At 42.9% G+C, this 25,145-nt stretch overlaps 1 protein-coding gene across 3 annotated transcripts in view; it reads right to left on the reverse strand.

Moving 5' to 3' along the window:
• Window positions 1–25,111, reverse strand: part of INTS10 (integrator complex subunit 10) — a 57,835-nt gene extending 32,724 nt beyond the window's left edge. For 2 of the 3 annotated variants that reach the window (XM_081971201.1, XM_081971202.1), the window contains exons 1-8: window positions 24,951–25,111; window positions 23,749–23,816; window positions 20,809–20,912; window positions 11,912–12,051; window positions 11,037–11,118; window positions 9,432–9,572; window positions 2,453–2,624; window positions 995–1,164 (exon numbers count right to left, since the gene is read on the reverse strand). In XM_081971201.1, the coding sequence (XP_081827327.1) occupies window positions 995–1,164; window positions 2,453–2,624; window positions 9,432–9,572; window positions 11,037–11,118; window positions 11,912–12,051; window positions 20,809–20,912; window positions 23,749–23,816; window positions 24,951–25,106 (1,033 nt within the window). In that variant the 5' untranslated portion in view covers window positions 25,107–25,111. The remainder of the gene's footprint in view (window positions 1–994; window positions 1,165–2,452; window positions 2,625–9,431; window positions 9,573–11,036; window positions 11,119–11,911; window positions 12,052–20,808; window positions 20,913–23,748; window positions 23,817–24,950) is intronic. The other variant, XM_081971200.1, reaches the window with a different exon arrangement.
• Window positions 25,112–25,145: the final 34 nt, after the last annotated feature.

Raw genomic sequence — 25,145 nt, forward strand, 5'->3', positions numbered from 1 at the left:
CCCAGTTTCGATGAGCGGGTGTTAAAAAGTGCGCGAAAGGGTCGCTTCCAAAATAGCCACCGCACTCGTCGGAGTCTCAGAAACACCATCACATCACCAAGGCTCTCTGGAGGCTCCTGACTCTGTCAAATGGTCAGAAACGCACAGAAAACCCTTCTGCCGTTCCCGCACCCAGCGGCAGCCGCCGGACAAGTTGTCTCTGCTATCCCGACCGCTGCATGCGACCAGCAGCAGGTCAAATTACCCACATCCACCTCAGAAACTTATTTAAGGAAAATAACTTCAAGTAAGGTTCTAACCCTATTCTAATTGACCAAACTACACTAAGAAAAAAAAAATCCTAAATCTACTGTGAATTGCTTGGAGAGTTCCAGTCTATCTGTCAAAGGGCTGAAGAGCTCCCCAAATTTAGTCCTAACAGGCAGACTGAGTTTTCAAACTGCCCTCAATGAGGCAAAGGAGGCGTGGTCAAAGAAAAATCTACTCAGGCCTAGGGCAGATAGACTGTATTTAACCCATGCTTGGACTCTCCAAGCAGCACACAGGAGAATGCTGTATTCAGTGTATAAGACGCACCTGGATTTTCAGCCTCTTTTTTGAGGAAAAAGGGTGCGTCTTATACTCCGAAAAATATGGTAGCTTCTAAAGTTCTGGCACCAAATTTTTCCTGCTCTCACTTCAAAAGGGGAAAAGAACTACGAAAACTATGAAAACATACACACAGCTCATGACCTTATGTCCAAGGCGCACATAGGAAGAAAAGGTGGATTATGCTAATACATAATGCAGTTATCACTAGTTAGAACAGTTCAATAATTTCACATCATAATTAGATTTTTAGTGTAGTGTGTACGTAGTAAGTGTGGAAAATAGAATGTTATCTCAATACAAATGCTTCATTTCAAAATGCCAATAACACTATTTAGACTTAATACAAAAGTAATTCTGGCAAACCTGCCCAAATGGATACAGGAAGGGCATCATTTCAACCCACCCTGAAAAAGAGAAGGCTGGATGCTGCTGATATATTGGAATGCGTTCTTGAAAAAGACCAGCATTGTGGAATACACTACTTGGGTCTTGTACTTTGCATGAGCTTCGTTATCATAATTACTTATGTATCTGCAGACATCTTTCATTTTCAGTAATATGTCACCAAAGCTTCTAAGGATAAAAGAACATTCAGTTATACTGGAATTTATAAAATACAATAAAGTAAAACACATTCTAAAAATTAATTTAATGGAAAAATAGAAAACCCAATTCCTGAGTATTTTCCTCTTACTTTATCCCCCCAAAATCCTCAAATTAGGTGATCTTCTTAACAATACAAAATAAGGGAGGCTCATATGTGCCAGCTAAAAGTGAGTACAAGTAGTCCTTGAGATAGGACAAATCACCTAATGGCCATTCAAAGTTAAAATAGACTCCCTCCCCCCACTTTACATACAACCCCATTTCAAATTTATGGTGGCTAAACAGCATCCCAGTATTCATTTGCCCTTATTACCTACCATAGAATACTACAGCACCCCTGACCTCTGTCTCCTCATCCCACTCTGAGATGACCACACAATGCATGGCTCTGCTTCCCATGTCACCCGAAGCAGTCACCATTTTTAGCACTCTAACAATTTCTTGAAGAAATGGCTGCGCTTTCAAAGCTTTCCATTTCAAATCAGGCCACTAAAAGACTGAAAACCTCTCAGTCTTTTCCAACCAATGGAAAAAAAGCTGGGAGGACAGACTTGTTGGCCTTTCTCCCCCAGCCAATAGGTACTGAAACTAAATTCTCCACCTCTGCCCTCCAATCGCTATCCCTTTTAAAAATGTCATTTACTCATCTTACACATGCCTGGAAAGGTGACAAATCTGTAAGATACTAAACTTGATAAGTGACCCCAGGCTGAAGAGTATTGAGCCATGATGGCACGCAGAGCCATTTGTTAGGATACACGAGGCGTTGCCCTGTCAGCTCCTGCACGCTGGCCAGCTGACTTCAACCTTCTTTTTCAGCCGTTTTTCATCCAAAATTTGTTGCTAATTGAGAATGTTAAGTGACTTTTGCCCTATTTCATGACTTTTCTTGCTACAGTTCTTAAGTGAATTACTAGAATTATTAAATTAGTAATATTTGATAATTAGTTGTGAATCTGACTTTCCCAATGACTTTCCTTGTAAGAACAGAATTGGAGATCACATGACCTTGGGACACTGCAACATAAACACAAATAAGCTGACAAATGTCTAAATTTTGATCACATGATCAAGGGGAGGCTGCCATGGTCCTGTGTGAAAAACGGTTCTAAGTCACTTTTTTCAGTCCTGTTGTATCTTAGAATGTTCACTAAATAAAATGTTATAGATGGAGGTATCGTTCTGTCAAGAATCAGGCCAAAGTTCATCAAATAGTCAATTAGATATATTTTAAGAAATTAACAATTTATCAAACCTTCTTGCCACGTCCATCTGCCATTCACATCTCACACCTACTATGGATAGTATTTTGAATATCCTTTCCCAAGGATCTGTAATCTGGCATGATTTCTCAGTGAGACCTTCAATAATATATTTCTGAGCACTTCGTTTATTAGGGGACACAAGATCAGATGTGTCCTGTGTTCCTAGAAGTAAATAAAATCAGTTAATTATTAAAAATTAGCCCAACATCCAAAACAACTTTTAGTTCCTACTTCAGCAATGAATATTTATATGAAATACTAATGATGTGCTCCAATGTTTGTTAAGACCAAATAATTGCCCATATTTTAAAGATGATTGTTTTAATTGTTTTTATATGTTGGTTTCATTTGATTGTCATATGCCACCCAGAGTAACTTCTGGTGTGAAGGCCAGCTACATAAATTTGATTGATTGATAGATAGATATATAGATGGATGGATGGATAGATAGATAGAAAAAGAGAGATAAATCCAATATCAAGACAAACAGGCAAGACCCACTAAATTCTATAAACATTTTTATCTTTAATTCTTGAAATCCATAAAGATTTGATTTCTCTATGTGCATTCTTAATTGTTATTTTCATTAATTTAGCTCTGTTATTCTTTGTGCCCCTAAGAAATCTGTTCTTAAAGGCATAATGTTTTTTTCTGTCAATCATTATTTGAATTACCCATTATAAAACCCCTTAGTGTTTTGACAAGGCAATCTACATATTACAATTAGCAATAGCAATAGCACGTAGACTTATATAGCATTCACAGTGCTTTAGAGCCATCTCTAAATGGTTTACAGAGGCAGCATATTGCCCCCAACAATCTGGGCCCTCAATTTCATCTCTTTATTTTCTCAATTCCTCTTTCTTTCTTTTGCTATCTTCTCTGTTATGTTTAAATTACAATCCTCTTGAAGCAGAAATTCAATTCTTTATACATAAATATACACCGAGTAATAAAAATCTAGAGATTTTAGACCAATTTTGTTCTGAAAGTATCTGAAAAAAGATCTAGTTTTTTTACATTACTTGGTTATATTAATTCTAATATCTTATTTTGCTTTTAGACTACAGTGATAATTTTTCAAAAGAATGCAGGTTTTTTCATTGCATCTTATAATTGTAGTTTCTAGTTTTAATACTAGAAACTACAATTATAAGGGGGTGGGAAGCAGAAATTAAAAGATTAAAAATAAAAAAAATAGACTACCTAATAGGCTACTTGAAGAATTTAAATCCAACAAACACTAAGAATTGACATTATCCAAATTTCCACTTTATCACAATATTTGATGATAAAGTAGGAAGAGATGAGTGAAATGAAATGGTAATTACATTCACGCCCTAATCACTTCCCATCTTGACTATTTAATACAGGGCTCTTTGATTCCAACGGTCGTAGGGAGGGGCAGATGCGAGGACAGCTCAAGAACTCGTAGTCGGTTGGGAGACCGTGGTTGTTGGTCACACCCGGTCGCTTGTACCAACCCCCGCGTACTAGGTGGTCAGGAGCTGCAGACCCAGGGCCTGAGGCTGTTGTTATGCAATGCGAGGTCAGGAGCTGCAGACCCAGGGCCTGAGGCTGTTGTTATGCAATGCGAGGTCCGTTGTTAATAAGGCCCCCCTCATTTTCGATCTAATTCTTGAGGGGGAGCCGGACCTCGCAGGAATAACGGAGACCTGGTTGGGCCACGAGGGAGGTTTACCCCTCGTGGAAATGTGCCCTCCAGGTTACCGAGCATTTCACCAGCCCCGGGCCCAGGGAAGGGGCGGTGGGGTAGCAGTGATTATTCGGGAAGACTTAGAGCCGAGGGAGTCCACTGTGCCGCAGACATCCGGGTGTGAGTCCCTTGTCGTGAGGTGGGGCCCTGGGAGACAGTTGGGCCTGCTGGTAGTATACCTGGCTCCTCGCTATACATCAGCGGCCCTGCCTGAACTCCTCGAGCTGATCGCATCGGTGGCGGTTGAGACCCCCAAACTTTTAGTGATGGGGGATTTTAACCTGCCATCGGTGGGAGAAGCGTCCCGGGGGGTTCGGGAGTTCATGGCTTCCATGACAGCCATGGACCTGACTCAATTGATTCAGGGCCCGACACACGAGGGAGGCCACACTTTGGACCTTGTTTTTGTCTCTGGCCAGTGGTTGAGTGATCTGGGAGGAGGGGATTTAACCATCACTCCCCTGTCATGGTCAGATCACTCACTCCTCCGACTTGACTTCCCTGGTGCTACCCCCCGCTGCGGGGAGCGGAACCGGAAAACACCAGATGGTTCCGCCCCAGGCGCCTGATGGAACCAGATAGGTTCCAGATGGAGCTTGGGCCACCTCCTGTAGCCCTGACCCGCCCCCGGGTAGAGGACCTGGTGGTCGCGTGGAATAATGCGACTACTGGGCCTTAAACCGGGTGGCGCCTTTGCGGCCTCTCCAGCGGCAACGATCCACCCTGGCCCCTTGGTTCACCGAGGAGCTAAGGGTGATGAAGCGCCGCAAGAGATGCCTAGAGAGTCATTGGAGATCCTCTCGTTCCGAATTTGACCGAACACAGGTACGAACCCACTTAAGGATGTACCTTGTGGCATTGAGAGCGGCCAAACATCAATATTGTGCCGCTCTCATTGCATCCGCAGAGAACCGCCCTGCCGGCCTGTTTCGGGTGTCCCGCTCCCTCCTGTTCCAGAGGCCGCGGGAGGCCCCTTTACAGGGTAGAGCAGAGGAATTTGGTAAATATCTGCAGGATAAAATCGCTCAAATCCGGAAGGATTGGGTCCCTTTCAGTGGTCTAGTGGAGACGTCCACGGCGAGTCTTGAGAGACCAGTCTGGGGGGAGTTTGACTTGGTTGACATCGAGGATTTGGACAGAATGCGTGGACGGCTGCGACCTACCACATGTTTACTGGACCCGTGCCCCTCCTGGCTTGTACTGGCATCCTGGGAGGTTACACGTGACTGGCTCCTGGGCCTAGTGAACGCTTCGTTGGGTGCGGGGTCTCTCCCGGCCGCCTTGAAAGAGGCGGTGGTGAGACCCTTACTCAAGAAGCCTTCCCTGGACCCTACGGAGCTGGCCAATTATCGTCCTGTCTCCAACCTTCCCTTTTTGGCGAAGGTTGTAGAGAGTGTGGTAGCTTATCAGTTTCCACGACATCTGGAGGAAAATGATTATCTAGACCCGCACCAGTCCGGCTTCCGCCCCGGACACAGCACGGAGACGGCCTTGGTCGCGTTGGTGGATGATCTCTGGAGGGCCAGAGATAGGGGTTGTTCCTCTATCCTGGTCCTATTAGACCTCTCGGCGGCTTTTGATACCATCGACCATTGTATCCTGTTGCACCGACTGGAGGGGTTGGGGGTTCGGGGCACCGTTTTGCGGTGGTTCGGCTCCTACCTTTCCGGCCAGACGCAACGTGTGTTGGCAGGGGAGCAGAGGTCGACCCTAAGCCCCCTCACTTGTGGGGTGCCACAGGGGTCGGTCCTCTCGCCGCTCCTGTTCAACACATATATGAAGCCGTTGGGTGAGATCATTCGTGGTTTTGGGGTGGGATATCATCTGTACGCTGATGATACTCAGCTGTACATTTCCACCCCGAACCACCCCAACGAGGCCGTTGAAGTGATGTCCCGGTGCTTGGAAGCCGTACGGGTCTGGATGGATGACAACCAACTCAGGCTCAACCCCTCCAAGATGGAGTGGCTGTGGGTTCCGGCCCCCCGGTTCAACCAGTTACTTCCATCTCTGGCCATTGGGGGCGTACAACTGGCCCCCGTGGAGCGGGCGCGCAATTTGGGCGTCCTCCTGGATACCCGGCTGTCCATGGATGACCATGTGACAGCCGTGGCAAGGGGGGCGTTCCACCAGGTTCGCCAATTGCGCCCCCTATCGGACCGGGATGCCTTACGCACAGTCACTCATGTGCTAGTGACGTCTCGCCTCGACTACTGCAATGCTCTCTACATGGGGCTTCCCTTGAAATGCACTCGGAGACTGCAGTTGGTCCAGAATGCGGCCGCGCGGGTGATTATGGGGAGTACGAGGTACTCCCATGTGACACCTCTCCTGCGAGAGCTGCACTGGCTTCCTGTGGTCTATCGGGTGCGTTTCAAGGTTCTGATAACGATCTTCAAAGCGCTCCATGGCTCAGGACCTAGTTACTTGCGGGATCGTATCCTGCCCCATACATCCGTGCAACCAATTCGCTCGCACAGAGAGGGACTTCTCCAGGTGCCGTCTACCAGACAGTGTCGGGGGGCGACGCCTAGGAGCAGAGCCTTCTCTGTGATGGGCCCAGCCCTGTGGAATGACCTCCCCCCTGATATCAGGACTACCTCTGACCTCCGCTCCTTCCGCGCAAAGCTCAAGACCCACCTCTTCCAAGTAGCTGGCCTGGCTCAACCATAGTTTTACCATATCGCTCCTGACAGGTTTTTAATTGCGTATTTTGCATTTTAACTGAGGGGATTTTAAATTGAAATTTTAATTCTATTTTATTCATCTGTTTACCTCCTCCATGCATATGTATATGTATATGTACTGTTTGTATATTTTATGTGTTTTTATTGTACGCCGCCCCGAGTCCTTCTGGAGAGGGTGCGGCTAACAAATAAAATTTATTATTATTATTATTATTATTATTATTATTATTATTATTATTATTATTATTATTATTATTATTATTATTATTATTATTATTATTAAAGGGGTAAATGGACATCAGTCTTAAATAGGCTATACCTACGTTGCTGAATCATCCTCATTGCATCAGCTTAGATTACAACCTTACATCAGATGGCAGCTATGAAATCCTCAGTACCTGACACTATTGAAACATACTCTACCTACGGGACCCTTTGAAAAGCATATGGAAGCTTCAACATATTCAAAATGCAGTGGTGCACATTGGCATGTGTCATCTCTCTTCAGGAGCTGCATTGGCTGTGCATTAGCTTCCAGGACCAATTCAAGGTGTTACTTTTAAAACCCTAGATGGCTTGGGACGAGGTTATTTGAAGGGTCATCCTTTCCAGGTCACATCAACCTGACTGGGCAAGCAAGAAAAGCTATGAGTCCTCTCTCCTAAGTGCGTTCATCTAGTACGACCAAGAAGGGCTGCAGCTGTGGAAGTGGTCAACAGTATTAAATATCTGGGGGTGCAGATAGCTAACAATCTGACTTGGTCTCTTCATATGTTATCTTTAGTAAACATGCAAACCAGCGTTTGCATTTTCTGCGTCGGATGAAGAGAGCACATCTTTGTACTTCTGTCTTGACCGCTTTTTACAGAGATGCGATTGAGAGCATTTTAACAAAAAAACCTGCATAACTGTTTGGTTTGGTGGAAACAGTGCTTCAGATAGAAGATCCATATAGAGTGGTAAAGACAGCTGAGAAGATTATAGGACGCTTGCTTCTTATTATTCAGGATACTGCTTATAAGCACTATAAGAGCCCGAAGCATTGTTGGGGACCCTACACACCCACTTCACGGTCTGTTTCTGTTGCTCCGTTCTGGGACGAGGTTTCAAAGTTTTTCTAGCAGACTATTAAATTCTGTAACAACCTTTTTCCCTTATGTCATCCATCTTGTATACATTCAAACCAGATTGTGATGTTTCTGTTCCATATATGTGGGTATATGCATAATGGTTCTTTTGAGAGCTGAATGCAATGAATGCAATGCTGATTAATGGACATTTAAAGTGACAATATTCTACTCTATTTCTACCTTATGATGACTCCCACTCTGTAGAACATCATCCCCGTGGAGATAAGACTGGCCCCTACTTTGAAACTCTTTCACAAGACCCTGAAGACCTGGTTTTGCCAACAGGCCTGGGGATCCCAGAGTGGGATGGAGCCTATCATGTGGCTTATTTGATTGATGTTGTTGCGAGAGGACTGGGGTTTATTGCTTTTCATTGTTTTTATTCCTGGTTTTAATATTCGTAAGTTGCTCAGACTCACCAAGACTGGGTTGGGCAGCAATATACATTTTCTTAAAATAGAAAATAAGGTATAGAAAAGAACCCCATGTTAAATCACAGTTCCCAAATTTACATTCTCCCTTACCAGGAGGGGGAATCACACAACATGGAAGTTAAGGTTAAAATTAATGCAATGTTATTACTAAGTACTTGTCCAGCCTTGTTTTTTGTTTGGAAGCTGAATAGGGTTTGGATTTGGATGGAAATTATGCAGGGAATATCAGGACTATGGAAAAAAAGAAAAAGCAACTAGGAAGAAGATAATATAAATCATTTTCACTGTTTCCATGAATAACCAGAATGAGAACTTAACTTGAAATTCAGATGCTACAGAATCCTAGATATTATCTTATCCTGCTGTGGAAAAATGGTATCATTACATAAGCCACAATATAGGTTGTTTATTTGAGAGTGACATATAGGTAGTCCTTGGTTAAGAACAATTCATTCAGTGACTGCTTAAAATTATGGTGGGGCTAAACAAATGGTACTTGTCACCGATCCTGAAGTTTCAGCCATTGCAGCCACCACCACCAGTTATGTGATCAAAATTTGATATGTGGTAGCCTGACTAAACTTACAACTGCAGGGGAGCTTCAATTCCCTTTACCCACTTTTATTCCCACCCCCAATCTCTGCCCTTTTGGTCATCCTGCACAACAGCACATGCCAGTAAATGGCCAAGATCTTGAATAGTTTCAGCCAGCTACCACTGCCCTCAGACATCTATCTCAGCCCAAGTGTTGTCACTACTGCTAGCCACTCCACTGCCATAGTGAAAAGGCCCCTCTGCCCCAACCATCTTGTGCTCTATCAGTCCTTCCTGAATTATGTAAATATGACGATACTGCTTCATTAAAGATTTTAAGATTCTTGAATAATATTCATATGCTGTATAAACCAAGCCACTGCTTTGATATATATCAATTTCTCTTTATTCTCTTTGATATATATTAATTTCTACTTTATTAGTGCATTTTGCTCTAGTATTTTTACCTGGATATTGGTTTTCTGTCGGTGATGATCTAGTCACATAATTAATATAAAATTCTGCAGCCTTATTCAGATACTTGTATAACAGAGTGGAAGGAAGCCGTACATCAGGGTTGTTAATTATTAAAGGCAGAACATCACAAACTAAAAATGATAATGAAATCAAATTAAATTTGTCAGTTTCCTGCATCATGTCATTATTTAACAAAGCGTTATCTATATTCCTTAAGCAAGGTATTTGCAATTCATTTAAAATAAAGTCCTACTAACAGTAGCTAAAACTAATAGCTTATTTAAATTAAGCAACAAATGGACACTCTCTCTTCCCTAGGAAGAAGAAAATGATTTTTCATATGTTCTCCTTCTGAAATATTCATCTATGTTTGGAATTAGCCATCCAGAATCATAGAAAGTGGATTGGTTTACGACATCAACAAATCAATCAACTATATATTTAACATGATAGTCCTAAACTTACAATGGCAATTGGGACTGGAATTTCTGTTGCTAAATAATGAGGTCATACAGCAAAATCACATTGCTTAGCAACAGCAACCTCTATAATCCCAATATTATATATTATTATATTATAACCAAATCCCATGATCATTAGGTGAGGCTACTAGCTTCCCACAACCAAGGTTAATGAGGAAGCCAGAAGGAAATTGCAACTCCCAGGCCTGCAGGCAGGTGAGGGAAGGAAGGAAAGATTGGGCAGGAATTGGTTGGGGAGGGCACACAAGAGTACAAGGAGAATCAAGAAGGTGTAGAAGAAGCATGGTGCAGAGCAGGAAGGGTGTGAGGGGATGTGTGAAAGCACAGGTCAGAGAAAGAGGCACAATGCAGGTCAGAAAGGGTATGACTGGTCGTGATAAGTGCAGCATGAGGATACATGAGGGTGTAAGGGAGTGCACAAGAGGCACAGCATGGGTTGGGGAGAGTACGCAAGAGAATATGGCGTAAATCAGGCATGAGGGAATGAGTGAGAGTGCAGAAGGGCTATGGAGGGTGTGCAAGTGATGAAGATTTACTCCAACAATTTGTGACCTTCCTTGCTGCCTTCCCCACTGATTTTCTGTAAGTGCAAATGGATTGTCAAACTCTCAGAGCACAGCCATGTGACCATGGGAATGCTGGAACAGCCAGAATGCCAATGACCAGTTGTAACCACAATTTGTTCAGTGCTGTCATAACTTCAGTTGCTGAATTAACATTATAAATTAAGGACTACCCGTAAAATTTCATTTTTTACTACCCTGTTGGGTTCTTTTTACTACAAATATGTTGGGATGATTATTCCCTGTTCCCAAAGAGCTGATAATACAAAAAAGAATAGAGGAGTTTCAAATATAAAGAGTAAATTAAAGTGCCATTATTATTCCCCATTTCCCAAATTGTTCTAAATATTTAAATAATATTCATCATGCCCATTTTACTTTTCATTCCAACTTCAGTCAGTTGACAAACCAAAGGAAAACAATGACATAAATGAATGTTAATTTACTCATACAACTCACATTCAAGCATATATTTTAAAGATTTTACAACTATGATCTCACAACCTTCAATGTATAAAACAAAATTTTGGGAACAAAATTATATTCTTACCAAATAATTTTCTAAAGCAATTAACAGGTGATTCTTGATCTTCAATATTTTCTGCTTCTAATAATGTTTCCCCAAGGCCCACCTTTACAAAATTTAAAGAAAATCAAATTTGTTTCTTCTTCCTTATACATGTTTTTCAGATTGTTTGTATCATATTGCATAAATAAAGCTGCCAATTCTTTCCTCAATACTTCAAAACCTATAGCTATTTAACATGTTATGGCCAGCACAATAAAAAATACAGGTAGTCCTCAATTATGACAACTGAGACCAGAATTTTGGTTGCTAAGAAAGGCAATTGTTAAATGAGTTATGCTTAATTTTATGAGCTTTTTTGCCATGGTTGTTAAATGAATCACTTTAGTTGTTAAGTGAATCGTGTGGTCGCTAAGTGAATCCAGCTTCCCCTATTGACTCTGCTTGTCTGAAATTCAGGAAGATCGCAACTAGTGATCACATGACCACACATTACTTTAATCATCACAAATACATGCCAGTTGCCAAGCACTCAGATATCAATCATGTGACCTTGGAGGTGCTGCAATGACTTTTTTCAGTGCTGTTGTAACTTTGAATGGTTGTAAGCCAAGAACTACCTGTACCTTTATAAACAAGTTGAGGACTTCTTACTTTCAAAATAAAAAGGAAGGAATATGCATACAAAACTACATTATTATCTCAATCAAGCTTTTGGACAATGACATTTTCTTAGGAAATAGCCAAACCTCATGCTCCCAATATTGGTTATTGCTGCTAGAAATTGCCATTATTTCCATCCCATCTATCTGTACTTTCATCTACCAAGTTGATTCTCAACACATGCGTTTGTTTTTTGAATGTATTTAGTATTTAGCATATAATCTTCATCCTCTTACCCCATGCTGAACCACAGTCTCAGGAAAACGCCGTAAAAGCAATAGTAACATTTCTGCCCGTTCTAAAGTATTGAAGCACTGGTCTGTAGCTTTTAATAACATTTCACACTGAACCCGGCCAGGAAGAGTTTCAAATAAACCTAAAAGGAGAGCAATATTGAATTAATGTTTTTAAAAGATAGAGGTAAAAATTAGAAACTGAAAGTATAGTGTGAAGATAGGAGAAAAAAAGACATAGAAATCTAAGGAAGAGCTTAGACACATTAGCTCAAGTATTTTGTCCTAAGAGAATCTTTTTCCAGATTTATTTATGCATTTATCATATTTATAGCATCTTGCAGAAAAATGGCACACAATAAAAATTGTAAAATTAAATTATTAAAATAAGTAAAACTTTAAAATATATCAGCAACATTATAGAGCAAGTTAGTAGAAAAAATTATGCTAAAAACAATGCAACCATCTTATTAGATTACCATTTCTTTTTGATCCTTAAGCTCCCAAGACAGCCACGTTTCCAGGGACTTCTAGAAGGTATCAAGGATAGCGCCAATCTCACCTGGTGGGAGAATAATATTCCAAGGGACAGGCACCAGGGCAGAAAAAGCAAATCTCCTGCGTACCACCAGATGAAACTTTTATAGATGAAACTTACAGCATACCTCTTCTGGCAGACTTGATAGGATGGGCAAATGCAGGGGTGGCGAACATGCGGCTCGCGGCCAAAATAAATGAGGCTCTTTGCCTCTTACCATTATTTAGTATACTATGGCTCGGATCGCGCGCTAAACCCGGAAGTACGGTCGACGCGACGACGCTTGCCTGCGCTCCACCAGCTTGGCTTCCGTTCCCAGCCGAGCTGGTGGAGCACAGGCAAGCGTCGTCGCGTCGACCGTACTTCCGGGTTTAGCGCGCGATCTGAGCCACAGTATACTAAATAATGGTAAGAGGCAAAAAGCCTCATTCATTTTGGCCGCGAGCCGCGTGTTAAGTTAAGATGAAGTCTTAAGTTAAGATGAAGTGGAAGATGGGTAATAATTAGGGGAATGGAGACTTTGGGTTGTGGAGTCCACTTTTTTAAAAAAATACAAAAAAACCAGCCCTTAGAACTTGAACTTTGCTAATCAGAATAAAATGCTAAGTAGTCAGAGGAAGGTTGTAGCAGTACTGTCAGTCACCTATTGCACCTCATCATGAATCAAGTATTCTATATTTTAAAAAATACAAACTTATATCTTAGTTACTAGAGATCAAAGTGTCCAAGGAAATAGATTAATTCAAATGCAATGAATTAATCATTATACTGAAGTTAAAAGACAAGCAATTATCAGAATGGTGGCTATGGCAGAGATCTTTCTAAATTTTTAACATTTCATTTAACTTAAAATACTGGAAGTTGGAAAAGATTGGTGATCTGCCAATCATTTGTAGATATACCAAACCCATAGAATCACAGGGTTGGAAGGGACCACAGAGGTGATTGTTCAATTTTATCTTTAAATAAGATTAAGACAATTTGCTTTGTAATCCAGTCTAAGATTAAGAAATGCTGCTCCTCTATATCTTTCTTTTGAGTCTTGTATGATTTTGAATCTTGCTCCCCCCCCCCCCCCCCCCCAGCTTCCAGTTGGTGCCATTTGGAATAAAACATTTATCTCAGGTTAATATCTAAGTTTCAAGGAATTGTTCATTTCATTCAATAATTTGTTATAATTGTTTTCAAATGTATTATTATTATATCCTATTAAATAAGAGTTCTAGATATTTCACTATATTTTTCTCATATCCCAATCCCCCTTTTCATGTGTTTTTTTTCCATTGGAAATTGAATGCCTTATTATCTTACTTTTCATTTAATTTTTTTATCTCTAAAAGGTAGCCAAAAATCTTTGGATTCTGCCATTAGTATCTTATGGAGCTTTGTGTTTGCATAATCGTTACTACTATATCATTTGCATAGCATTTCATCTTGTATCTCTTTCTACCTGAATCTTTAGCTGAAATATTTGTTTAGCTTTTCAGTTCTGGCCCGCCAGGACCTCCTAACCCAGGGGTGTCCAAACTTGGGAACTTTAAGACTTGTGGACTTCAACTCCCAGAATTCCCCAGCCAAGTTTGGACACCCCTGTCCTAACCAATTATAAATAATAAAAGAGAAAATGCCCATCCTTGCCTTTGACTTTCCATATTAAAAGACTGTAGAGATTATTCCATTTACTGTGAATTTTAACTTGTCAAAAGCTTTGTGTCTAAAAATATTTCCGTTGCCTTCCGTTGCAGCTCTAATGGGTTTATAAAAATTTATAACAAAAAACACCTGACTGAGCATGTTATATTATGTGTTTAATATATTATTGTTAAAATTATATGCTTTTGTGTGAGTGTTTGTCTGTTTTGGCAGGTCACTGCGTGGTGTGGCTCTCTGACTCTCTCAGTTTAAAATTTTGGCTCTTTTTGTCGAACTTGTTTGCCACCCCTGGGCAAATGTAATTGGGTGGTGAAAGTTCCTCAACTAATAATAGAAAGAGCTTCAAAGGTCAAAAACAGTACCTTAAAATAGACCCGGAAGCAAACTGGCAATCAATACAGCATGTAGAGCAGGTGTAATGTGTGCCATCACTGCAGCATTTTGCACAGGTTGAATCTTCTCGAAAGTCTTCAAAGGCCATCCCTACTACATTTTACCCACATTAGTTTACCCAAGAGGTGACCAAAGCATGAGTGAACTGAGAGCCTTCCGGAAGAGCAATTAAGATGATCAAAAAGTCTGGAGACTAAAACATATGAAGAACAGCTGCAGGATTTGGGTTTGGCTAGTCTAAAGAAAAGAAGAATTAGGGGGAAATGATAGCAGTATTCCAGTACTTCAGTGGCTGCCACAAAGAAGAGGAGGTCAAATTATTCTCCAAAGCACCAGAGGGCAGAAGAAGAAACAATGATTAGAAACTAATCAGAGAGAAACAATCTGGAATTAGAGAGAAACTTTCTAACAATGAGGACAATTAATCAGTAGAACAGCTTGCCTCCAGAAATAGTGGGCACTCTATCATGGATGTTTTTAAGAAGAATCTAGATCTGTGATGGCGAACCTATGGCACATGTGCCAGAAGTGGCACGCAGAGTGTTGGGAGTATACTCCTAGTGTTGGGTAGGCAACATATATCTAAATACAATAACAAATGGTTGTTGTTGCTTTAACTGGGTGAATGTACTTATCAGCTGTAATTAACTTTACAATAAGGAGTCAGGAGAGCTCACTCTCTCTCTCTGTTTGTCCTATGCTTGATAACTACTTGCTCGCTTGATGACTGGAACGTGAACTGCGAATGTAAGCAATTGTTTGTTTTTTGAATTGTGTTTGGACATATATCTACTATCACTGCTTGTGAAGCAATTTTTAGTAATAAAGCTACTTGTTTTTTACTAGCAGTGTCTGAAACTCTATTTGTGTGGTTTTTTTCTACTAGCAATGTTCTTTCTCTCTAGCTGTATCTTCTGCTGCGCTATTTTCTGTCTCCCAATGGAAATACCCCTAACACAGAGCCATTTCTCCTGGCAGTGGAGCTATCACCAGTTGCTCTTCCAGGTTCGGGTGCAGCCAGCTGGTCTTCACGTGCATTGGCATGCCAGAAAGCAGAAGCATGCGCACACCAGGAAAATGATCTTTTTGTTTCCAAGGTGCACATGTGCGTCGGCCATTTGGTGATCTGGTTCCCAGCACGCATGCACACGCAAAAACCAGCAACAGGAAGAGCAATGGCCACGCGTGCCAAAAGACGTGGAGAAGGCTTCTTAGCAGAGCAGAGCTGTGGTCGGGACTTCCCTCCCTCCCCGCCCAAGCGGGCTTCTTGCGTGGCCGCAGCCCACCACCCTATGGCTCATCTGCGGTCCTAAGTGCCTGGCCGGCTCGGGCGCCCCAGAAAAGCAAAAGCAGCAGCAGCCACAAGGGGAAGGGCAGGAGCAGCAATCACTCCTACACCAGCCAGAAGCAGCACTGTGACAGCTGCCGGGGGCGAGGGGGTGGCAGCAGAAAGAACGGGCAAGGACTTCCCCCCCTCGCCACCAGAGCGGGCTACTTACACAGCTCCAGCCCGCAGCACTGACGTGCCTCCATGGTTTGGAGTGGCTGGCTGGATTGGGCGGACCAGAAAAGCTGCGGCAGCCGCCGCCACAAGAGGAAGGGCAGGAGCGACCGGGCAGCCACCGCAGCTGCTCCCACATCAGCGAGCCAGGCCCTCGGCAACATCTTTATGCGGGTAGCTCGCCTCCCCACCAGCAGCTCATCCAGCGTCCTGACTAGAAGGCGCAGCACAACAATCACTGTTATCAGGGGCGAAGGGGTGGCGGTGGCGAAAACAGGCTGCCACCACCCCTTCATCCCTTCCCCAGCAGCGGCTACTGTGTTGCCGCTTCCAGCCAGGATGCTAGGAGAGGAGCTGCTGGTGGGGCGGCGAGGGCCTGGCAGAATATATCCTGGCTGGAAGTGGCAGCGCTCTGGACTGCAGGTTCTCATCAGAGCCATGGGCTGGAGCTGTGCAAGAAGCCTGCTCGGGCGAGGGGAGTGGAAGGAGAAACCGAAGCTACCCGTCCTCGCCATTGCCACTTTTTGGCTGCCAATACCGGGATGCCGCCAAGGGCCTAGCATAATATTTCCCGGCTGGAAGCAGCAGCACAACAGCCGTCGCTACTCTCCTTCTCTTTGAGAGCCACCTTGCTTGCCACGGTGCAAAGCAAGCATTGCCGAGGAGAAATCAGCAGGAGGGGGAGAAGAAAACAAACTTCTGCTAGGGATGCCTTCTCCCTCTCCCCGATTTCTCCCTGGCAGCGCTCGCCTCATGTGGCAACAAGTGGTGTGTGTGCGTGGGTATCAGGGGGCTGGATGGGACCAATCAGCTGGGAGGCTGGCAAAGAAACCTTGGTTTCCCCAGCTGATCGGTCCCATCCAGCCCCCGTTACACACACATACACAAACACACACACTGCGCCGCTTGCCGCGCCGTGAGGCAAGCGCTGCCAGGGAGAAATCAGCGGAAGGGGGAGAAGAAAACAAACTTCTGCTAGGGATGCCTTCTCCCTCTCCCCGATTTCTCCCTGGCAGCGCTCGCCTCATGTGGCAACAAGTGGTGTGTGTGCGTGGGTATCAGGGGGCTGGATGGGACCAATCAGCTGGGAGGCTGGCAAAGAAACCTTGGTTTCCCCAGCTGATCGGTCCCATCCAGCCCCCGTTACACACACATACACAAACACACACACTGCGCTGCTTGCCGCACCGTGAGGCAAGCGCTGCCAGGGAGAAATCAGCGGAAGGGGGAGAAGAAAACAAACTTTTGCTAGGGATGCCTTCTCCCTCTCCCCGATTTCTCCCTGGCAGCGCTCGCCTCATGTGGCAACAAGTGGTGTGTGCGTGGGTATCAGGGGGCTGGATGGGACCAATCAGCTGGGAGGCTGGCAAAGAAACCTTGGTTTCCCCAGCTGATCGGTCCCATCCAGCCCCCGTTACACACACATACACAAACACACACACTGCGCCGCTTGCCGCGCCGTGAGGCAAGCGCTGCCAGGGAGAAATCAGCGGAAGGGGGAGAAGAAAACAAACTTCTGCTAGAGACAGCGAGGGCTGCCAGAAATCGGGAGGAAAAGGAGAAGGCCGTCATTAGCAGAAGCTCGGCTTTCTCCCTCTCCCCCTGATTTCTTCCTGGCAGATACTGGCCGGCGCTCACTTCCCTTACTGCTCATTGCCGCTCACTCCCTCGCTGCTTTCCCAGCCAGCCGGCCAGCTAAGCAGGCAGGCAGGCAGGCAGGCAGGCCTGGGCTGCAGCCAGCAAGGAGGGGGCGGTAATCCTCCGTCCTGCAGAGGCGGCGGTGGTGAACAGTAAAAGCCTCTAGGGCCTGGGGAGGGGTGCATGCACATGAGTGGGGAGGGGGTCATGTGCACATGCATAGTTGGGTGGGGAATTGAGTGGGCGCATGGGGGTACAGTAGTGCGTGCGCACACAATTCTGGCACACCATTAAAAAAATGGTTCACCATCACTGGTCTAAATCATGGGTGTCAAACTCGATTTGATTGAGGGCCACCTCACAGTTCTGTTTGACCTTGAAGGGCCAGGGTGGGCATGACCAGCTCGACATCACTCATGTCTGGGGTGCCTGTGGTGGCCTGAGCTGCCAGCGAAAACAGGCTCCCGAGCTCCGTTTTCAGCTGCGATGGCCTGCTGCAACCCTCTGACAGCGAAAACAGAGCTCAGGAAGGCTGCATACATCCCTCCCAAGCTTTGTTTTTGCTGCCAGAGGCACTGCAGGCCAGTCCTTTACTGTTTCCAGGGTGGTCCCGCAGGCCAGATCTAAGCACTCTGTGGGCCAGATCCGGCCCCCGGGCCTTGAGTTTGATATTCCTAGTCTAGAAGTCACTTATCTGACAATAGTATAGGTTTTCCCACTTGAGCATGCAGCTGGACTAAAAGACCTCCAAAGTCTCTTCCAGCTCATTCATTCTATTTTATTCTAGTTCAGGAACAGACACAACTGGCACATAGCATGAAGCTGTACAAAAGCCTTCTTAGTCATAACTGGCACCTCCTGTTTGTGCAGAAGTCTCCAGTCTACAAAGAGTCTGTTTAGAGCACTGCAATGCCATCTAATACCAAAGATGACTCTGGCCTGAATCAGAGGATCCCAAAACCTATCCTCCAAAACCACTCAGTCGTCAAAGTTCAGCTGCAGCAATTTGTTTGTTTATTAAATTTCTATATCACCTTTCTCACTTCAGAGACTGAGTAGTTTACAACAACACTGGTTCCCATTCAGTCTGCAAAAGGAACTTAAGTAGGATGTCAATAGTATTTCTAGAGGCAGATATCATCAGCATACTGATATTTCACCTCATGGTGACAGATGATTTTGCCTAACAGCTTCATATAGATGTTGAAGAGAAGAGTAGAGAAAACCAAACCCTTAAGTCCCCCACATTGCCATTGAAATGGGAAAATCAGGTCAGTTGTGTAATCAGTTATGTGTTAGGTCCCGGATGATCTGGTATAGGCCCATGGCTGTCAATTTGACACCCCTGAGTTAGAGGATAACATGTCTGAGATTGCTAAACCACTGCATCTGAAGCGAATTAATTATATTTTGTTCTATCAATCCATGAATAAACCAAATGGGAGGAATGCAGGAAAAATTCCAACTTTCTGGCTGACTAGCCCATTAAATATTCTAATAGTTCAGCCCGGGGAGGGAACACAGGAGAGGTAGAATGGATTTGATAGTCTCACTGTGAATTTGTCAAAACAAGGTAGTTACTTGGGGTTTTCCCTGATGTTGCTCTCATTGATCTGTTTCATATTGTGGAAATCAGGTAAAAACAATCATTTCATCTCCTTTTCCCTTTTTATATCAAAAAAGGCAAAATTTAGAAATATAGATATTGACATGCTTATTTTCTATCATAAAATACAGTTATTTCTTACAGTATTTCTTAGATCATGGAATACAAAATACTTTGTTGAAGCTACAGGAAACTGGTGTGTGTGTCTGTCTGTGTGTGTGTGTGTGCGCGCGATCATGCAATATTAAATTCAAAATTATGCAAGCACATGCAATAGAACAAAGTCAAACTAGAGCCTTGGACTTTAAAAGAGCTAATTTCAATAAACTTAGAAACAGTTTGGGAAGAATTCCATGGATGAGAATCCTAAAGAGGAAAGCAATTCAAGAAGCTTGGGAATTTTTGAAAAGTGAGATTTAAAAAAGGCGATCTGCGCACGCACGCACAACTCCCCATGTGGGGTGGAATTTTCGACCCCCAGGAACAAACTTCTGATTGGCCTGTTGGGAAAGCCTCTGGAGCCTGGGTGAAAACCAGGCCCAACGGAATTTCTTTTCTGAACTTCCGGTTGGCCTGTTAGGCCTGTTTTTTGCCCTCTCTAGGCTCCGGAGGCTTTCCTGAAGTCTGGGGAGGGCAAAGACAGCCTCCCACAGCCCTCCAGAAGGCCACAAATCAGCTGGCCAGTGCATGTGCATTGGAGCTGAAGGCTGCCTTGACGGCAAATATGGCTCCATGTGCCACCTGTGGCATGCATAGGTTCGCCATCACAGGTATAGGTGGGTACATTGCTCAATAGTAACAAGTACTATGAGAGAGATCTTGGAGTCCTAGTGGACAATCATTTAAATATAGCCAACAATGTGCTGCAGTTGCCAAAAAAGCCAACACAGTTCTAGGCTGCATTAACAGAGGGATAGAATCAAGATCACGTGAAGTGTTAATACCACTTTATAATGCCTTGGTAAGGCTACACTTGGAATACTGCATCCTTTTTTGGTTGCCATGATATAAAAAAAGATGTTGAGACTCTAGAAAGAGCACAGAAAAGAACATCACAGATGATTAGGGGACTGAAAGCTAAAACATATAAAGAACAGTTGCTGGAATTGAGTATATCCAGTTAGTAATGTTCCAATATCTCAGGGATTGCCACAAAGTATAGGGAGTCAAGCTATTCTTCAAAGCACCTGAGGGCAGGACAAGAAGCAATAATTGGAAACTAATCAAGGAAAGAAGCAACCTAGAACTAAGAAGAAATTTCCTGACAGAACAATTAATCAGTGGAACAACTTGCCTCAGATGTTGTGAATGTTCCAACACTGGAGGTTTTTAAGAGATTGGGAAACCATTTATTTGAAACACTACAGGGTTTCCTGCCTGACCAGGGTTTGGACTCTCCAATGCCTCTTCCACCTCATATTGTCTCGTCTCATTGATTCCCATATTGGGTAGTGCAATACAGAAGAAAACCTACCATCATCTTGTTCATCAAAGCTTCCTACAAATCAAGTTCATTAACACATCAATAAACATCATTTTCCAAGAAATTTAAGTCTAGAAGAAATTTATACCTTTTAAAAACTCTGTTTGCTTATCCTGTGAATCATTACGAAGTGCTGATGTGATAATACTAATCTCCCGCCACACCACTGGTTGCTCTGGAAAATTTACAAACCTGAAATGAAGAATAGGGGTCAAGAAAAATTTCTACTTGAAATCACTAAGAACAGCTGAAATTTTGTTATGAAAAGTATGCTATTAAAGTGAAAAGGTTTTGCCAAACTGGTCATATTAACAGCAGTACAAGTATACTATGGAACAGCAAAATAATAATAATTAGCTATTCAAAGGATCAATGCTCAAAATCCAACAAGTAAAAGAAAAAGGATAATACGAACATTCATTGGTTAAGGGATAAAAAGGGGGAAAGTTAGAAAGCAAATAGCTTTTTTAAAGTATTTTTTTAATACTGAATACATCAGTAGTAAAAGTACTAAACTTAAGATAAAAACCTTATAACAAATAACATTTTGAGGGAGGTGGGCAGTACAGAAATGTGAAATATAAATAAATAATAAATACATTTAATGCAATTTGTGGTTAATCAATGCTGCTCTTAGTTCTGAATGCAATTATCAACATTAACATTTTAGAAAACATAGTTTATATTAACAACTTTTTTCTTTAAAGTTTTATGTTATTTAAATCATGTGTTAATAATTTCTAGTCAAAACTGTATAAAAAAACTACTGTACCCAAATATAATGTAATATTTATGTTTTATAGTAATACATGAACAATATTAATTAAAAGAAAAGAATCAGGAAAATACACAAAGTTTTTTATATAAAAGTACCTATAGCAAGTTATATTTATCAGTTTTGTCTAATAAATTTTGTGCTTGAGGTATATAATTTCAGCTTAATGTCATAAAATAGAAAAAGACACTTCTTTGCTAGTGAAAACCTTTGCACTGAAAAATAATAATAAAAAAGCTGAGGCATGTGAAGTTTTTTGTTTTTCTATGAAAGCTCTCTTTTAAAGAGGTCAGCCCAGAAGCTTCTATGACTGCTAAAAGTGTTCTAAGAAACTATTCAATATTCCCTCACTTAACACTACTCTTTAAAGCTTGAAATTCCATGTTAACAAATTCCATATATTAATTATAACTATGAGAAAAATGTTTTTATCCATTCTGAATTTATTGTTCATAGATATTATTAGGTGACAAAATTCTATCCATACCATATATATGTTAAGTATTTTGCCCCCAAGATATCAGTATTTGGATCCAAAGCAGGAAATGTACTTTCGGTCCAACATGGGTGCACTTATTATAGAGGTAGCTAAAAGAAAACTTGCCAGATTCTGGGGGCTACTAAGTGGTCCTAGTACAGTGATGGCGAACCTTTTTTGGCTCGCGTGCCACAAGTGGGGGGAGCGCAGGGGAGTCGAGTGCGGGCGTGCCGCACCCGTAATGCAACGTGCGACCCCCCCAGTGCGCATGCGCGCACAACGCGCAACCCCCCATTTTTACATGCTTTTTTCGCCCTCCCCAGGCTCCAGGGGCTTTATAGGAGCCTGGGGAGAGCGAAAGGAGCCTCCCCCGACCCCCCGGAGGCCCTCCGGAAGCTTCAGGGAACGTCCGGAGGCTTCCCTGAAGCCTTCGGAGCGCTTAAAACCACCCTCCGAGCAAACCGGAAGTGACTTCCGGGTTGCTCGGAAGGTCGTTTTAAGCGCTCCGAAGGCTTCAGGGAAGCCTCGGACGGTCCCTGAAGCCTTTGGAGCACTTAAAACCACCCTCCAAGCAAACCGGAAGTGACTTCCGGGTTGCTCAAAGGGTCATTTTCAGCGCTCCGAAGGCATCAGGGAAGCCTCGGATGGTCCCTGAAGCCTTCGGAACGCTTAAAACGACCCTCCGAGCAACCCGGAAGTCACTCCAGTTTGCTCGGAGGGTGGTTTTAAGTGTTCCGAAGGCTTCAGGGACGGTCCCTGAAGCCTCCAGGGGGGGTGGGGGAGGCTCTTTTCGCCCTCCCCAGGCTCCTATAAAGCCTCTGGAGCCTGGGGAAGGCAAAAAATAGCTTTTAAAAAGGTGAACTCAGCTGGCCAGCTCGTGCATGGGCGCTGGCCAGCTGACAGGGCAGCGCCTCGCGTGCCCTGACAAATGGCTCCGCGTGCCACTTGTGGCACACGTGCCATAGGTTCTCCATCACTGTCCTAGGAAAATGTACATTTTCTTGGTGTTGCATGGGCGCTATGAGAAACATGGATAAAGCAAGATTTCCAAAAGGTACAGGTATGCACATGCTGAATCCAAAGCACTTTGGATTTTCCCACTTTGAATCTATCTGCACATCTTTCATTTCCATACCTCCATAAACCTAGATGTTTTTCGTCAAAAATAAATCTTTAAAGATCTTGATTGTCCATCTTATCAGATTAATGTATTACACGTAGTCTTCATTTAATGTCAATTCATTCAGTGACCATTTGAAGTTATGGTGACACTGAAATATTGGACTAATAACTGGTCCTAGACCAACCAATGCAACCGTATGATCACCTAATAAAAAATCATGCTAACCCATATTTACAATCATTTCCTCCCACCCCCCACCCCTTCTGCCACTGACCTGCATCATCTTTGCTTGCCTCCCCTATGGCTTGGTGGCTTTTTCCTTTCTGGCTATCCATTCATCCTCCCACAGCCTCTTTATGCCATGTTGCGTCCCCAGTTGTAAAATGTGGCAAACTCACTTAACAAATGGTTCATTTAGCAACATACATTTTGGGCACAATTGTGGTTGTACATCAAATACTACATGTACAATAAAAAGCAATTGCACATAAAGGAATTCTCATACTGATTTAAATTTCAGAGAGGACTTGATCATCTGCAGGGAATAGAATGCATCACATCTTATTATAAAACAGGTCAATTACAAATGAAATAGGTTATCCCATTCATTCAATCCTAATTTGGGAAAAATCCAGTAAAATACATGTCTTACATGTCATATAACAATCTGCCTGCTGATGCTGTTCGTTCTGCATTCTTCTCAATGGAGTACATCTCATACTAGAAAACAAGAAAGAAGAGTGTGAAGAGACAAAAACATTCCTACACTGAGCATCTTGCAAACTTTTCTACTTTACCATAACTAGAATGAGAAAAAAATGAAGAACAGAATCATTAACACTAATAGAGACCAATTCTATCATATTAAAATTGTGGTATTCTACAGGTTTCACTGTTCATTTCCCCAAAGTTTCTCATTTACTATGAATTGGGTCTAACCCAACTGTTTTATGAGATTACTGGAAAACATTAAGTGAATAAAATAGGGTGGTCAAAGGTTGATGCTTGCAAATTTTATGAAAGCCTAGCTTCTTTAGATTATATTTTTTTTCCCCAGAAGGCCTTCTTTCAAAATTAGTTTATGAAAGGCAACCCCTTTTTCACCACATTCTTTATATTTTAAATTCAGGTCATTGTTGTAAATATCTTATTTTTATATGATTCTTGGTCCCCTAATTTAGGTTTAAATAGTATTAGTTGTCAGGAGGAATTTTGTGCAGTTATTCTAGTGTACTCTTCTGGAACCTTAATCCATTTCTGGCAAAGATCACAATCATCATCTCCTGTTTGGACCACAATCCAAAAGGGTTTCACCTCTTCTCATTCCATTTTTTGTTAAACTGATTCTTCCTGAGGCAATAATACAAATGAATGATTGTACAAGAGTCAATGTCCTCTAATTCTGCACCTTCAATGTCCCCTAATTCTGCACTACAGAAGAAAAGGACTGAGGGCAACCAGTTGCTCTTCCTAATTCAGGAAGCACGAATATTTAAATAATGAAAGCAATAATCTGACAATCCGTTTCCCCACAAAGATTCGATTCTGAAGGGATATGAATTGTTTTTTATTTTTATGTGAAGCAGAGGAAAGATACCAAATAATATAAATAATACAACCTTGGATTTCTCTACTACAGTCTTTTTAAAAGGACGGGGTTTTTTTTTCAACGTTATCCCTTCGCACGAGGAAAAGAGCCTCTCGACAAAGGCAAGAAAGATGCTGCTCCAAATGCAAAGGATAAAGTTCTCTGGAAAGCGGCAAGTCAGAGGCGGTGGAGCTCGACTGAAGCGAAGCACCAGAAAACAAGTAAAACAGGCGGCATTCCGAACACACAACTCACAACCAACCAACCTGAATGTTGAAGTCGGCAGGATAGAGACTCCGCGCGGTGATAAGCCAAGCCTTGGCGGCCCACAGGTCTCCTTGGACTAGTTCCCGGGCTCGCTTCACCAAAAACTCACAATCGCCCAAAGCCGACATCTTGCAGGCCTTTAAAACTGTGCGCATGCGTACATAACGGCCCAGTAAAAATCGGTGTATTACTTC

Source organism: Natrix helvetica, assembly GCF_964273705.1.
Source record: "Natrix helvetica genome assembly, chromosome: Z".
NCBI classification, from domain to species: domain Eukaryota; kingdom Metazoa; phylum Chordata; class Lepidosauria; order Squamata; family Natricidae; genus Natrix; species Natrix helvetica.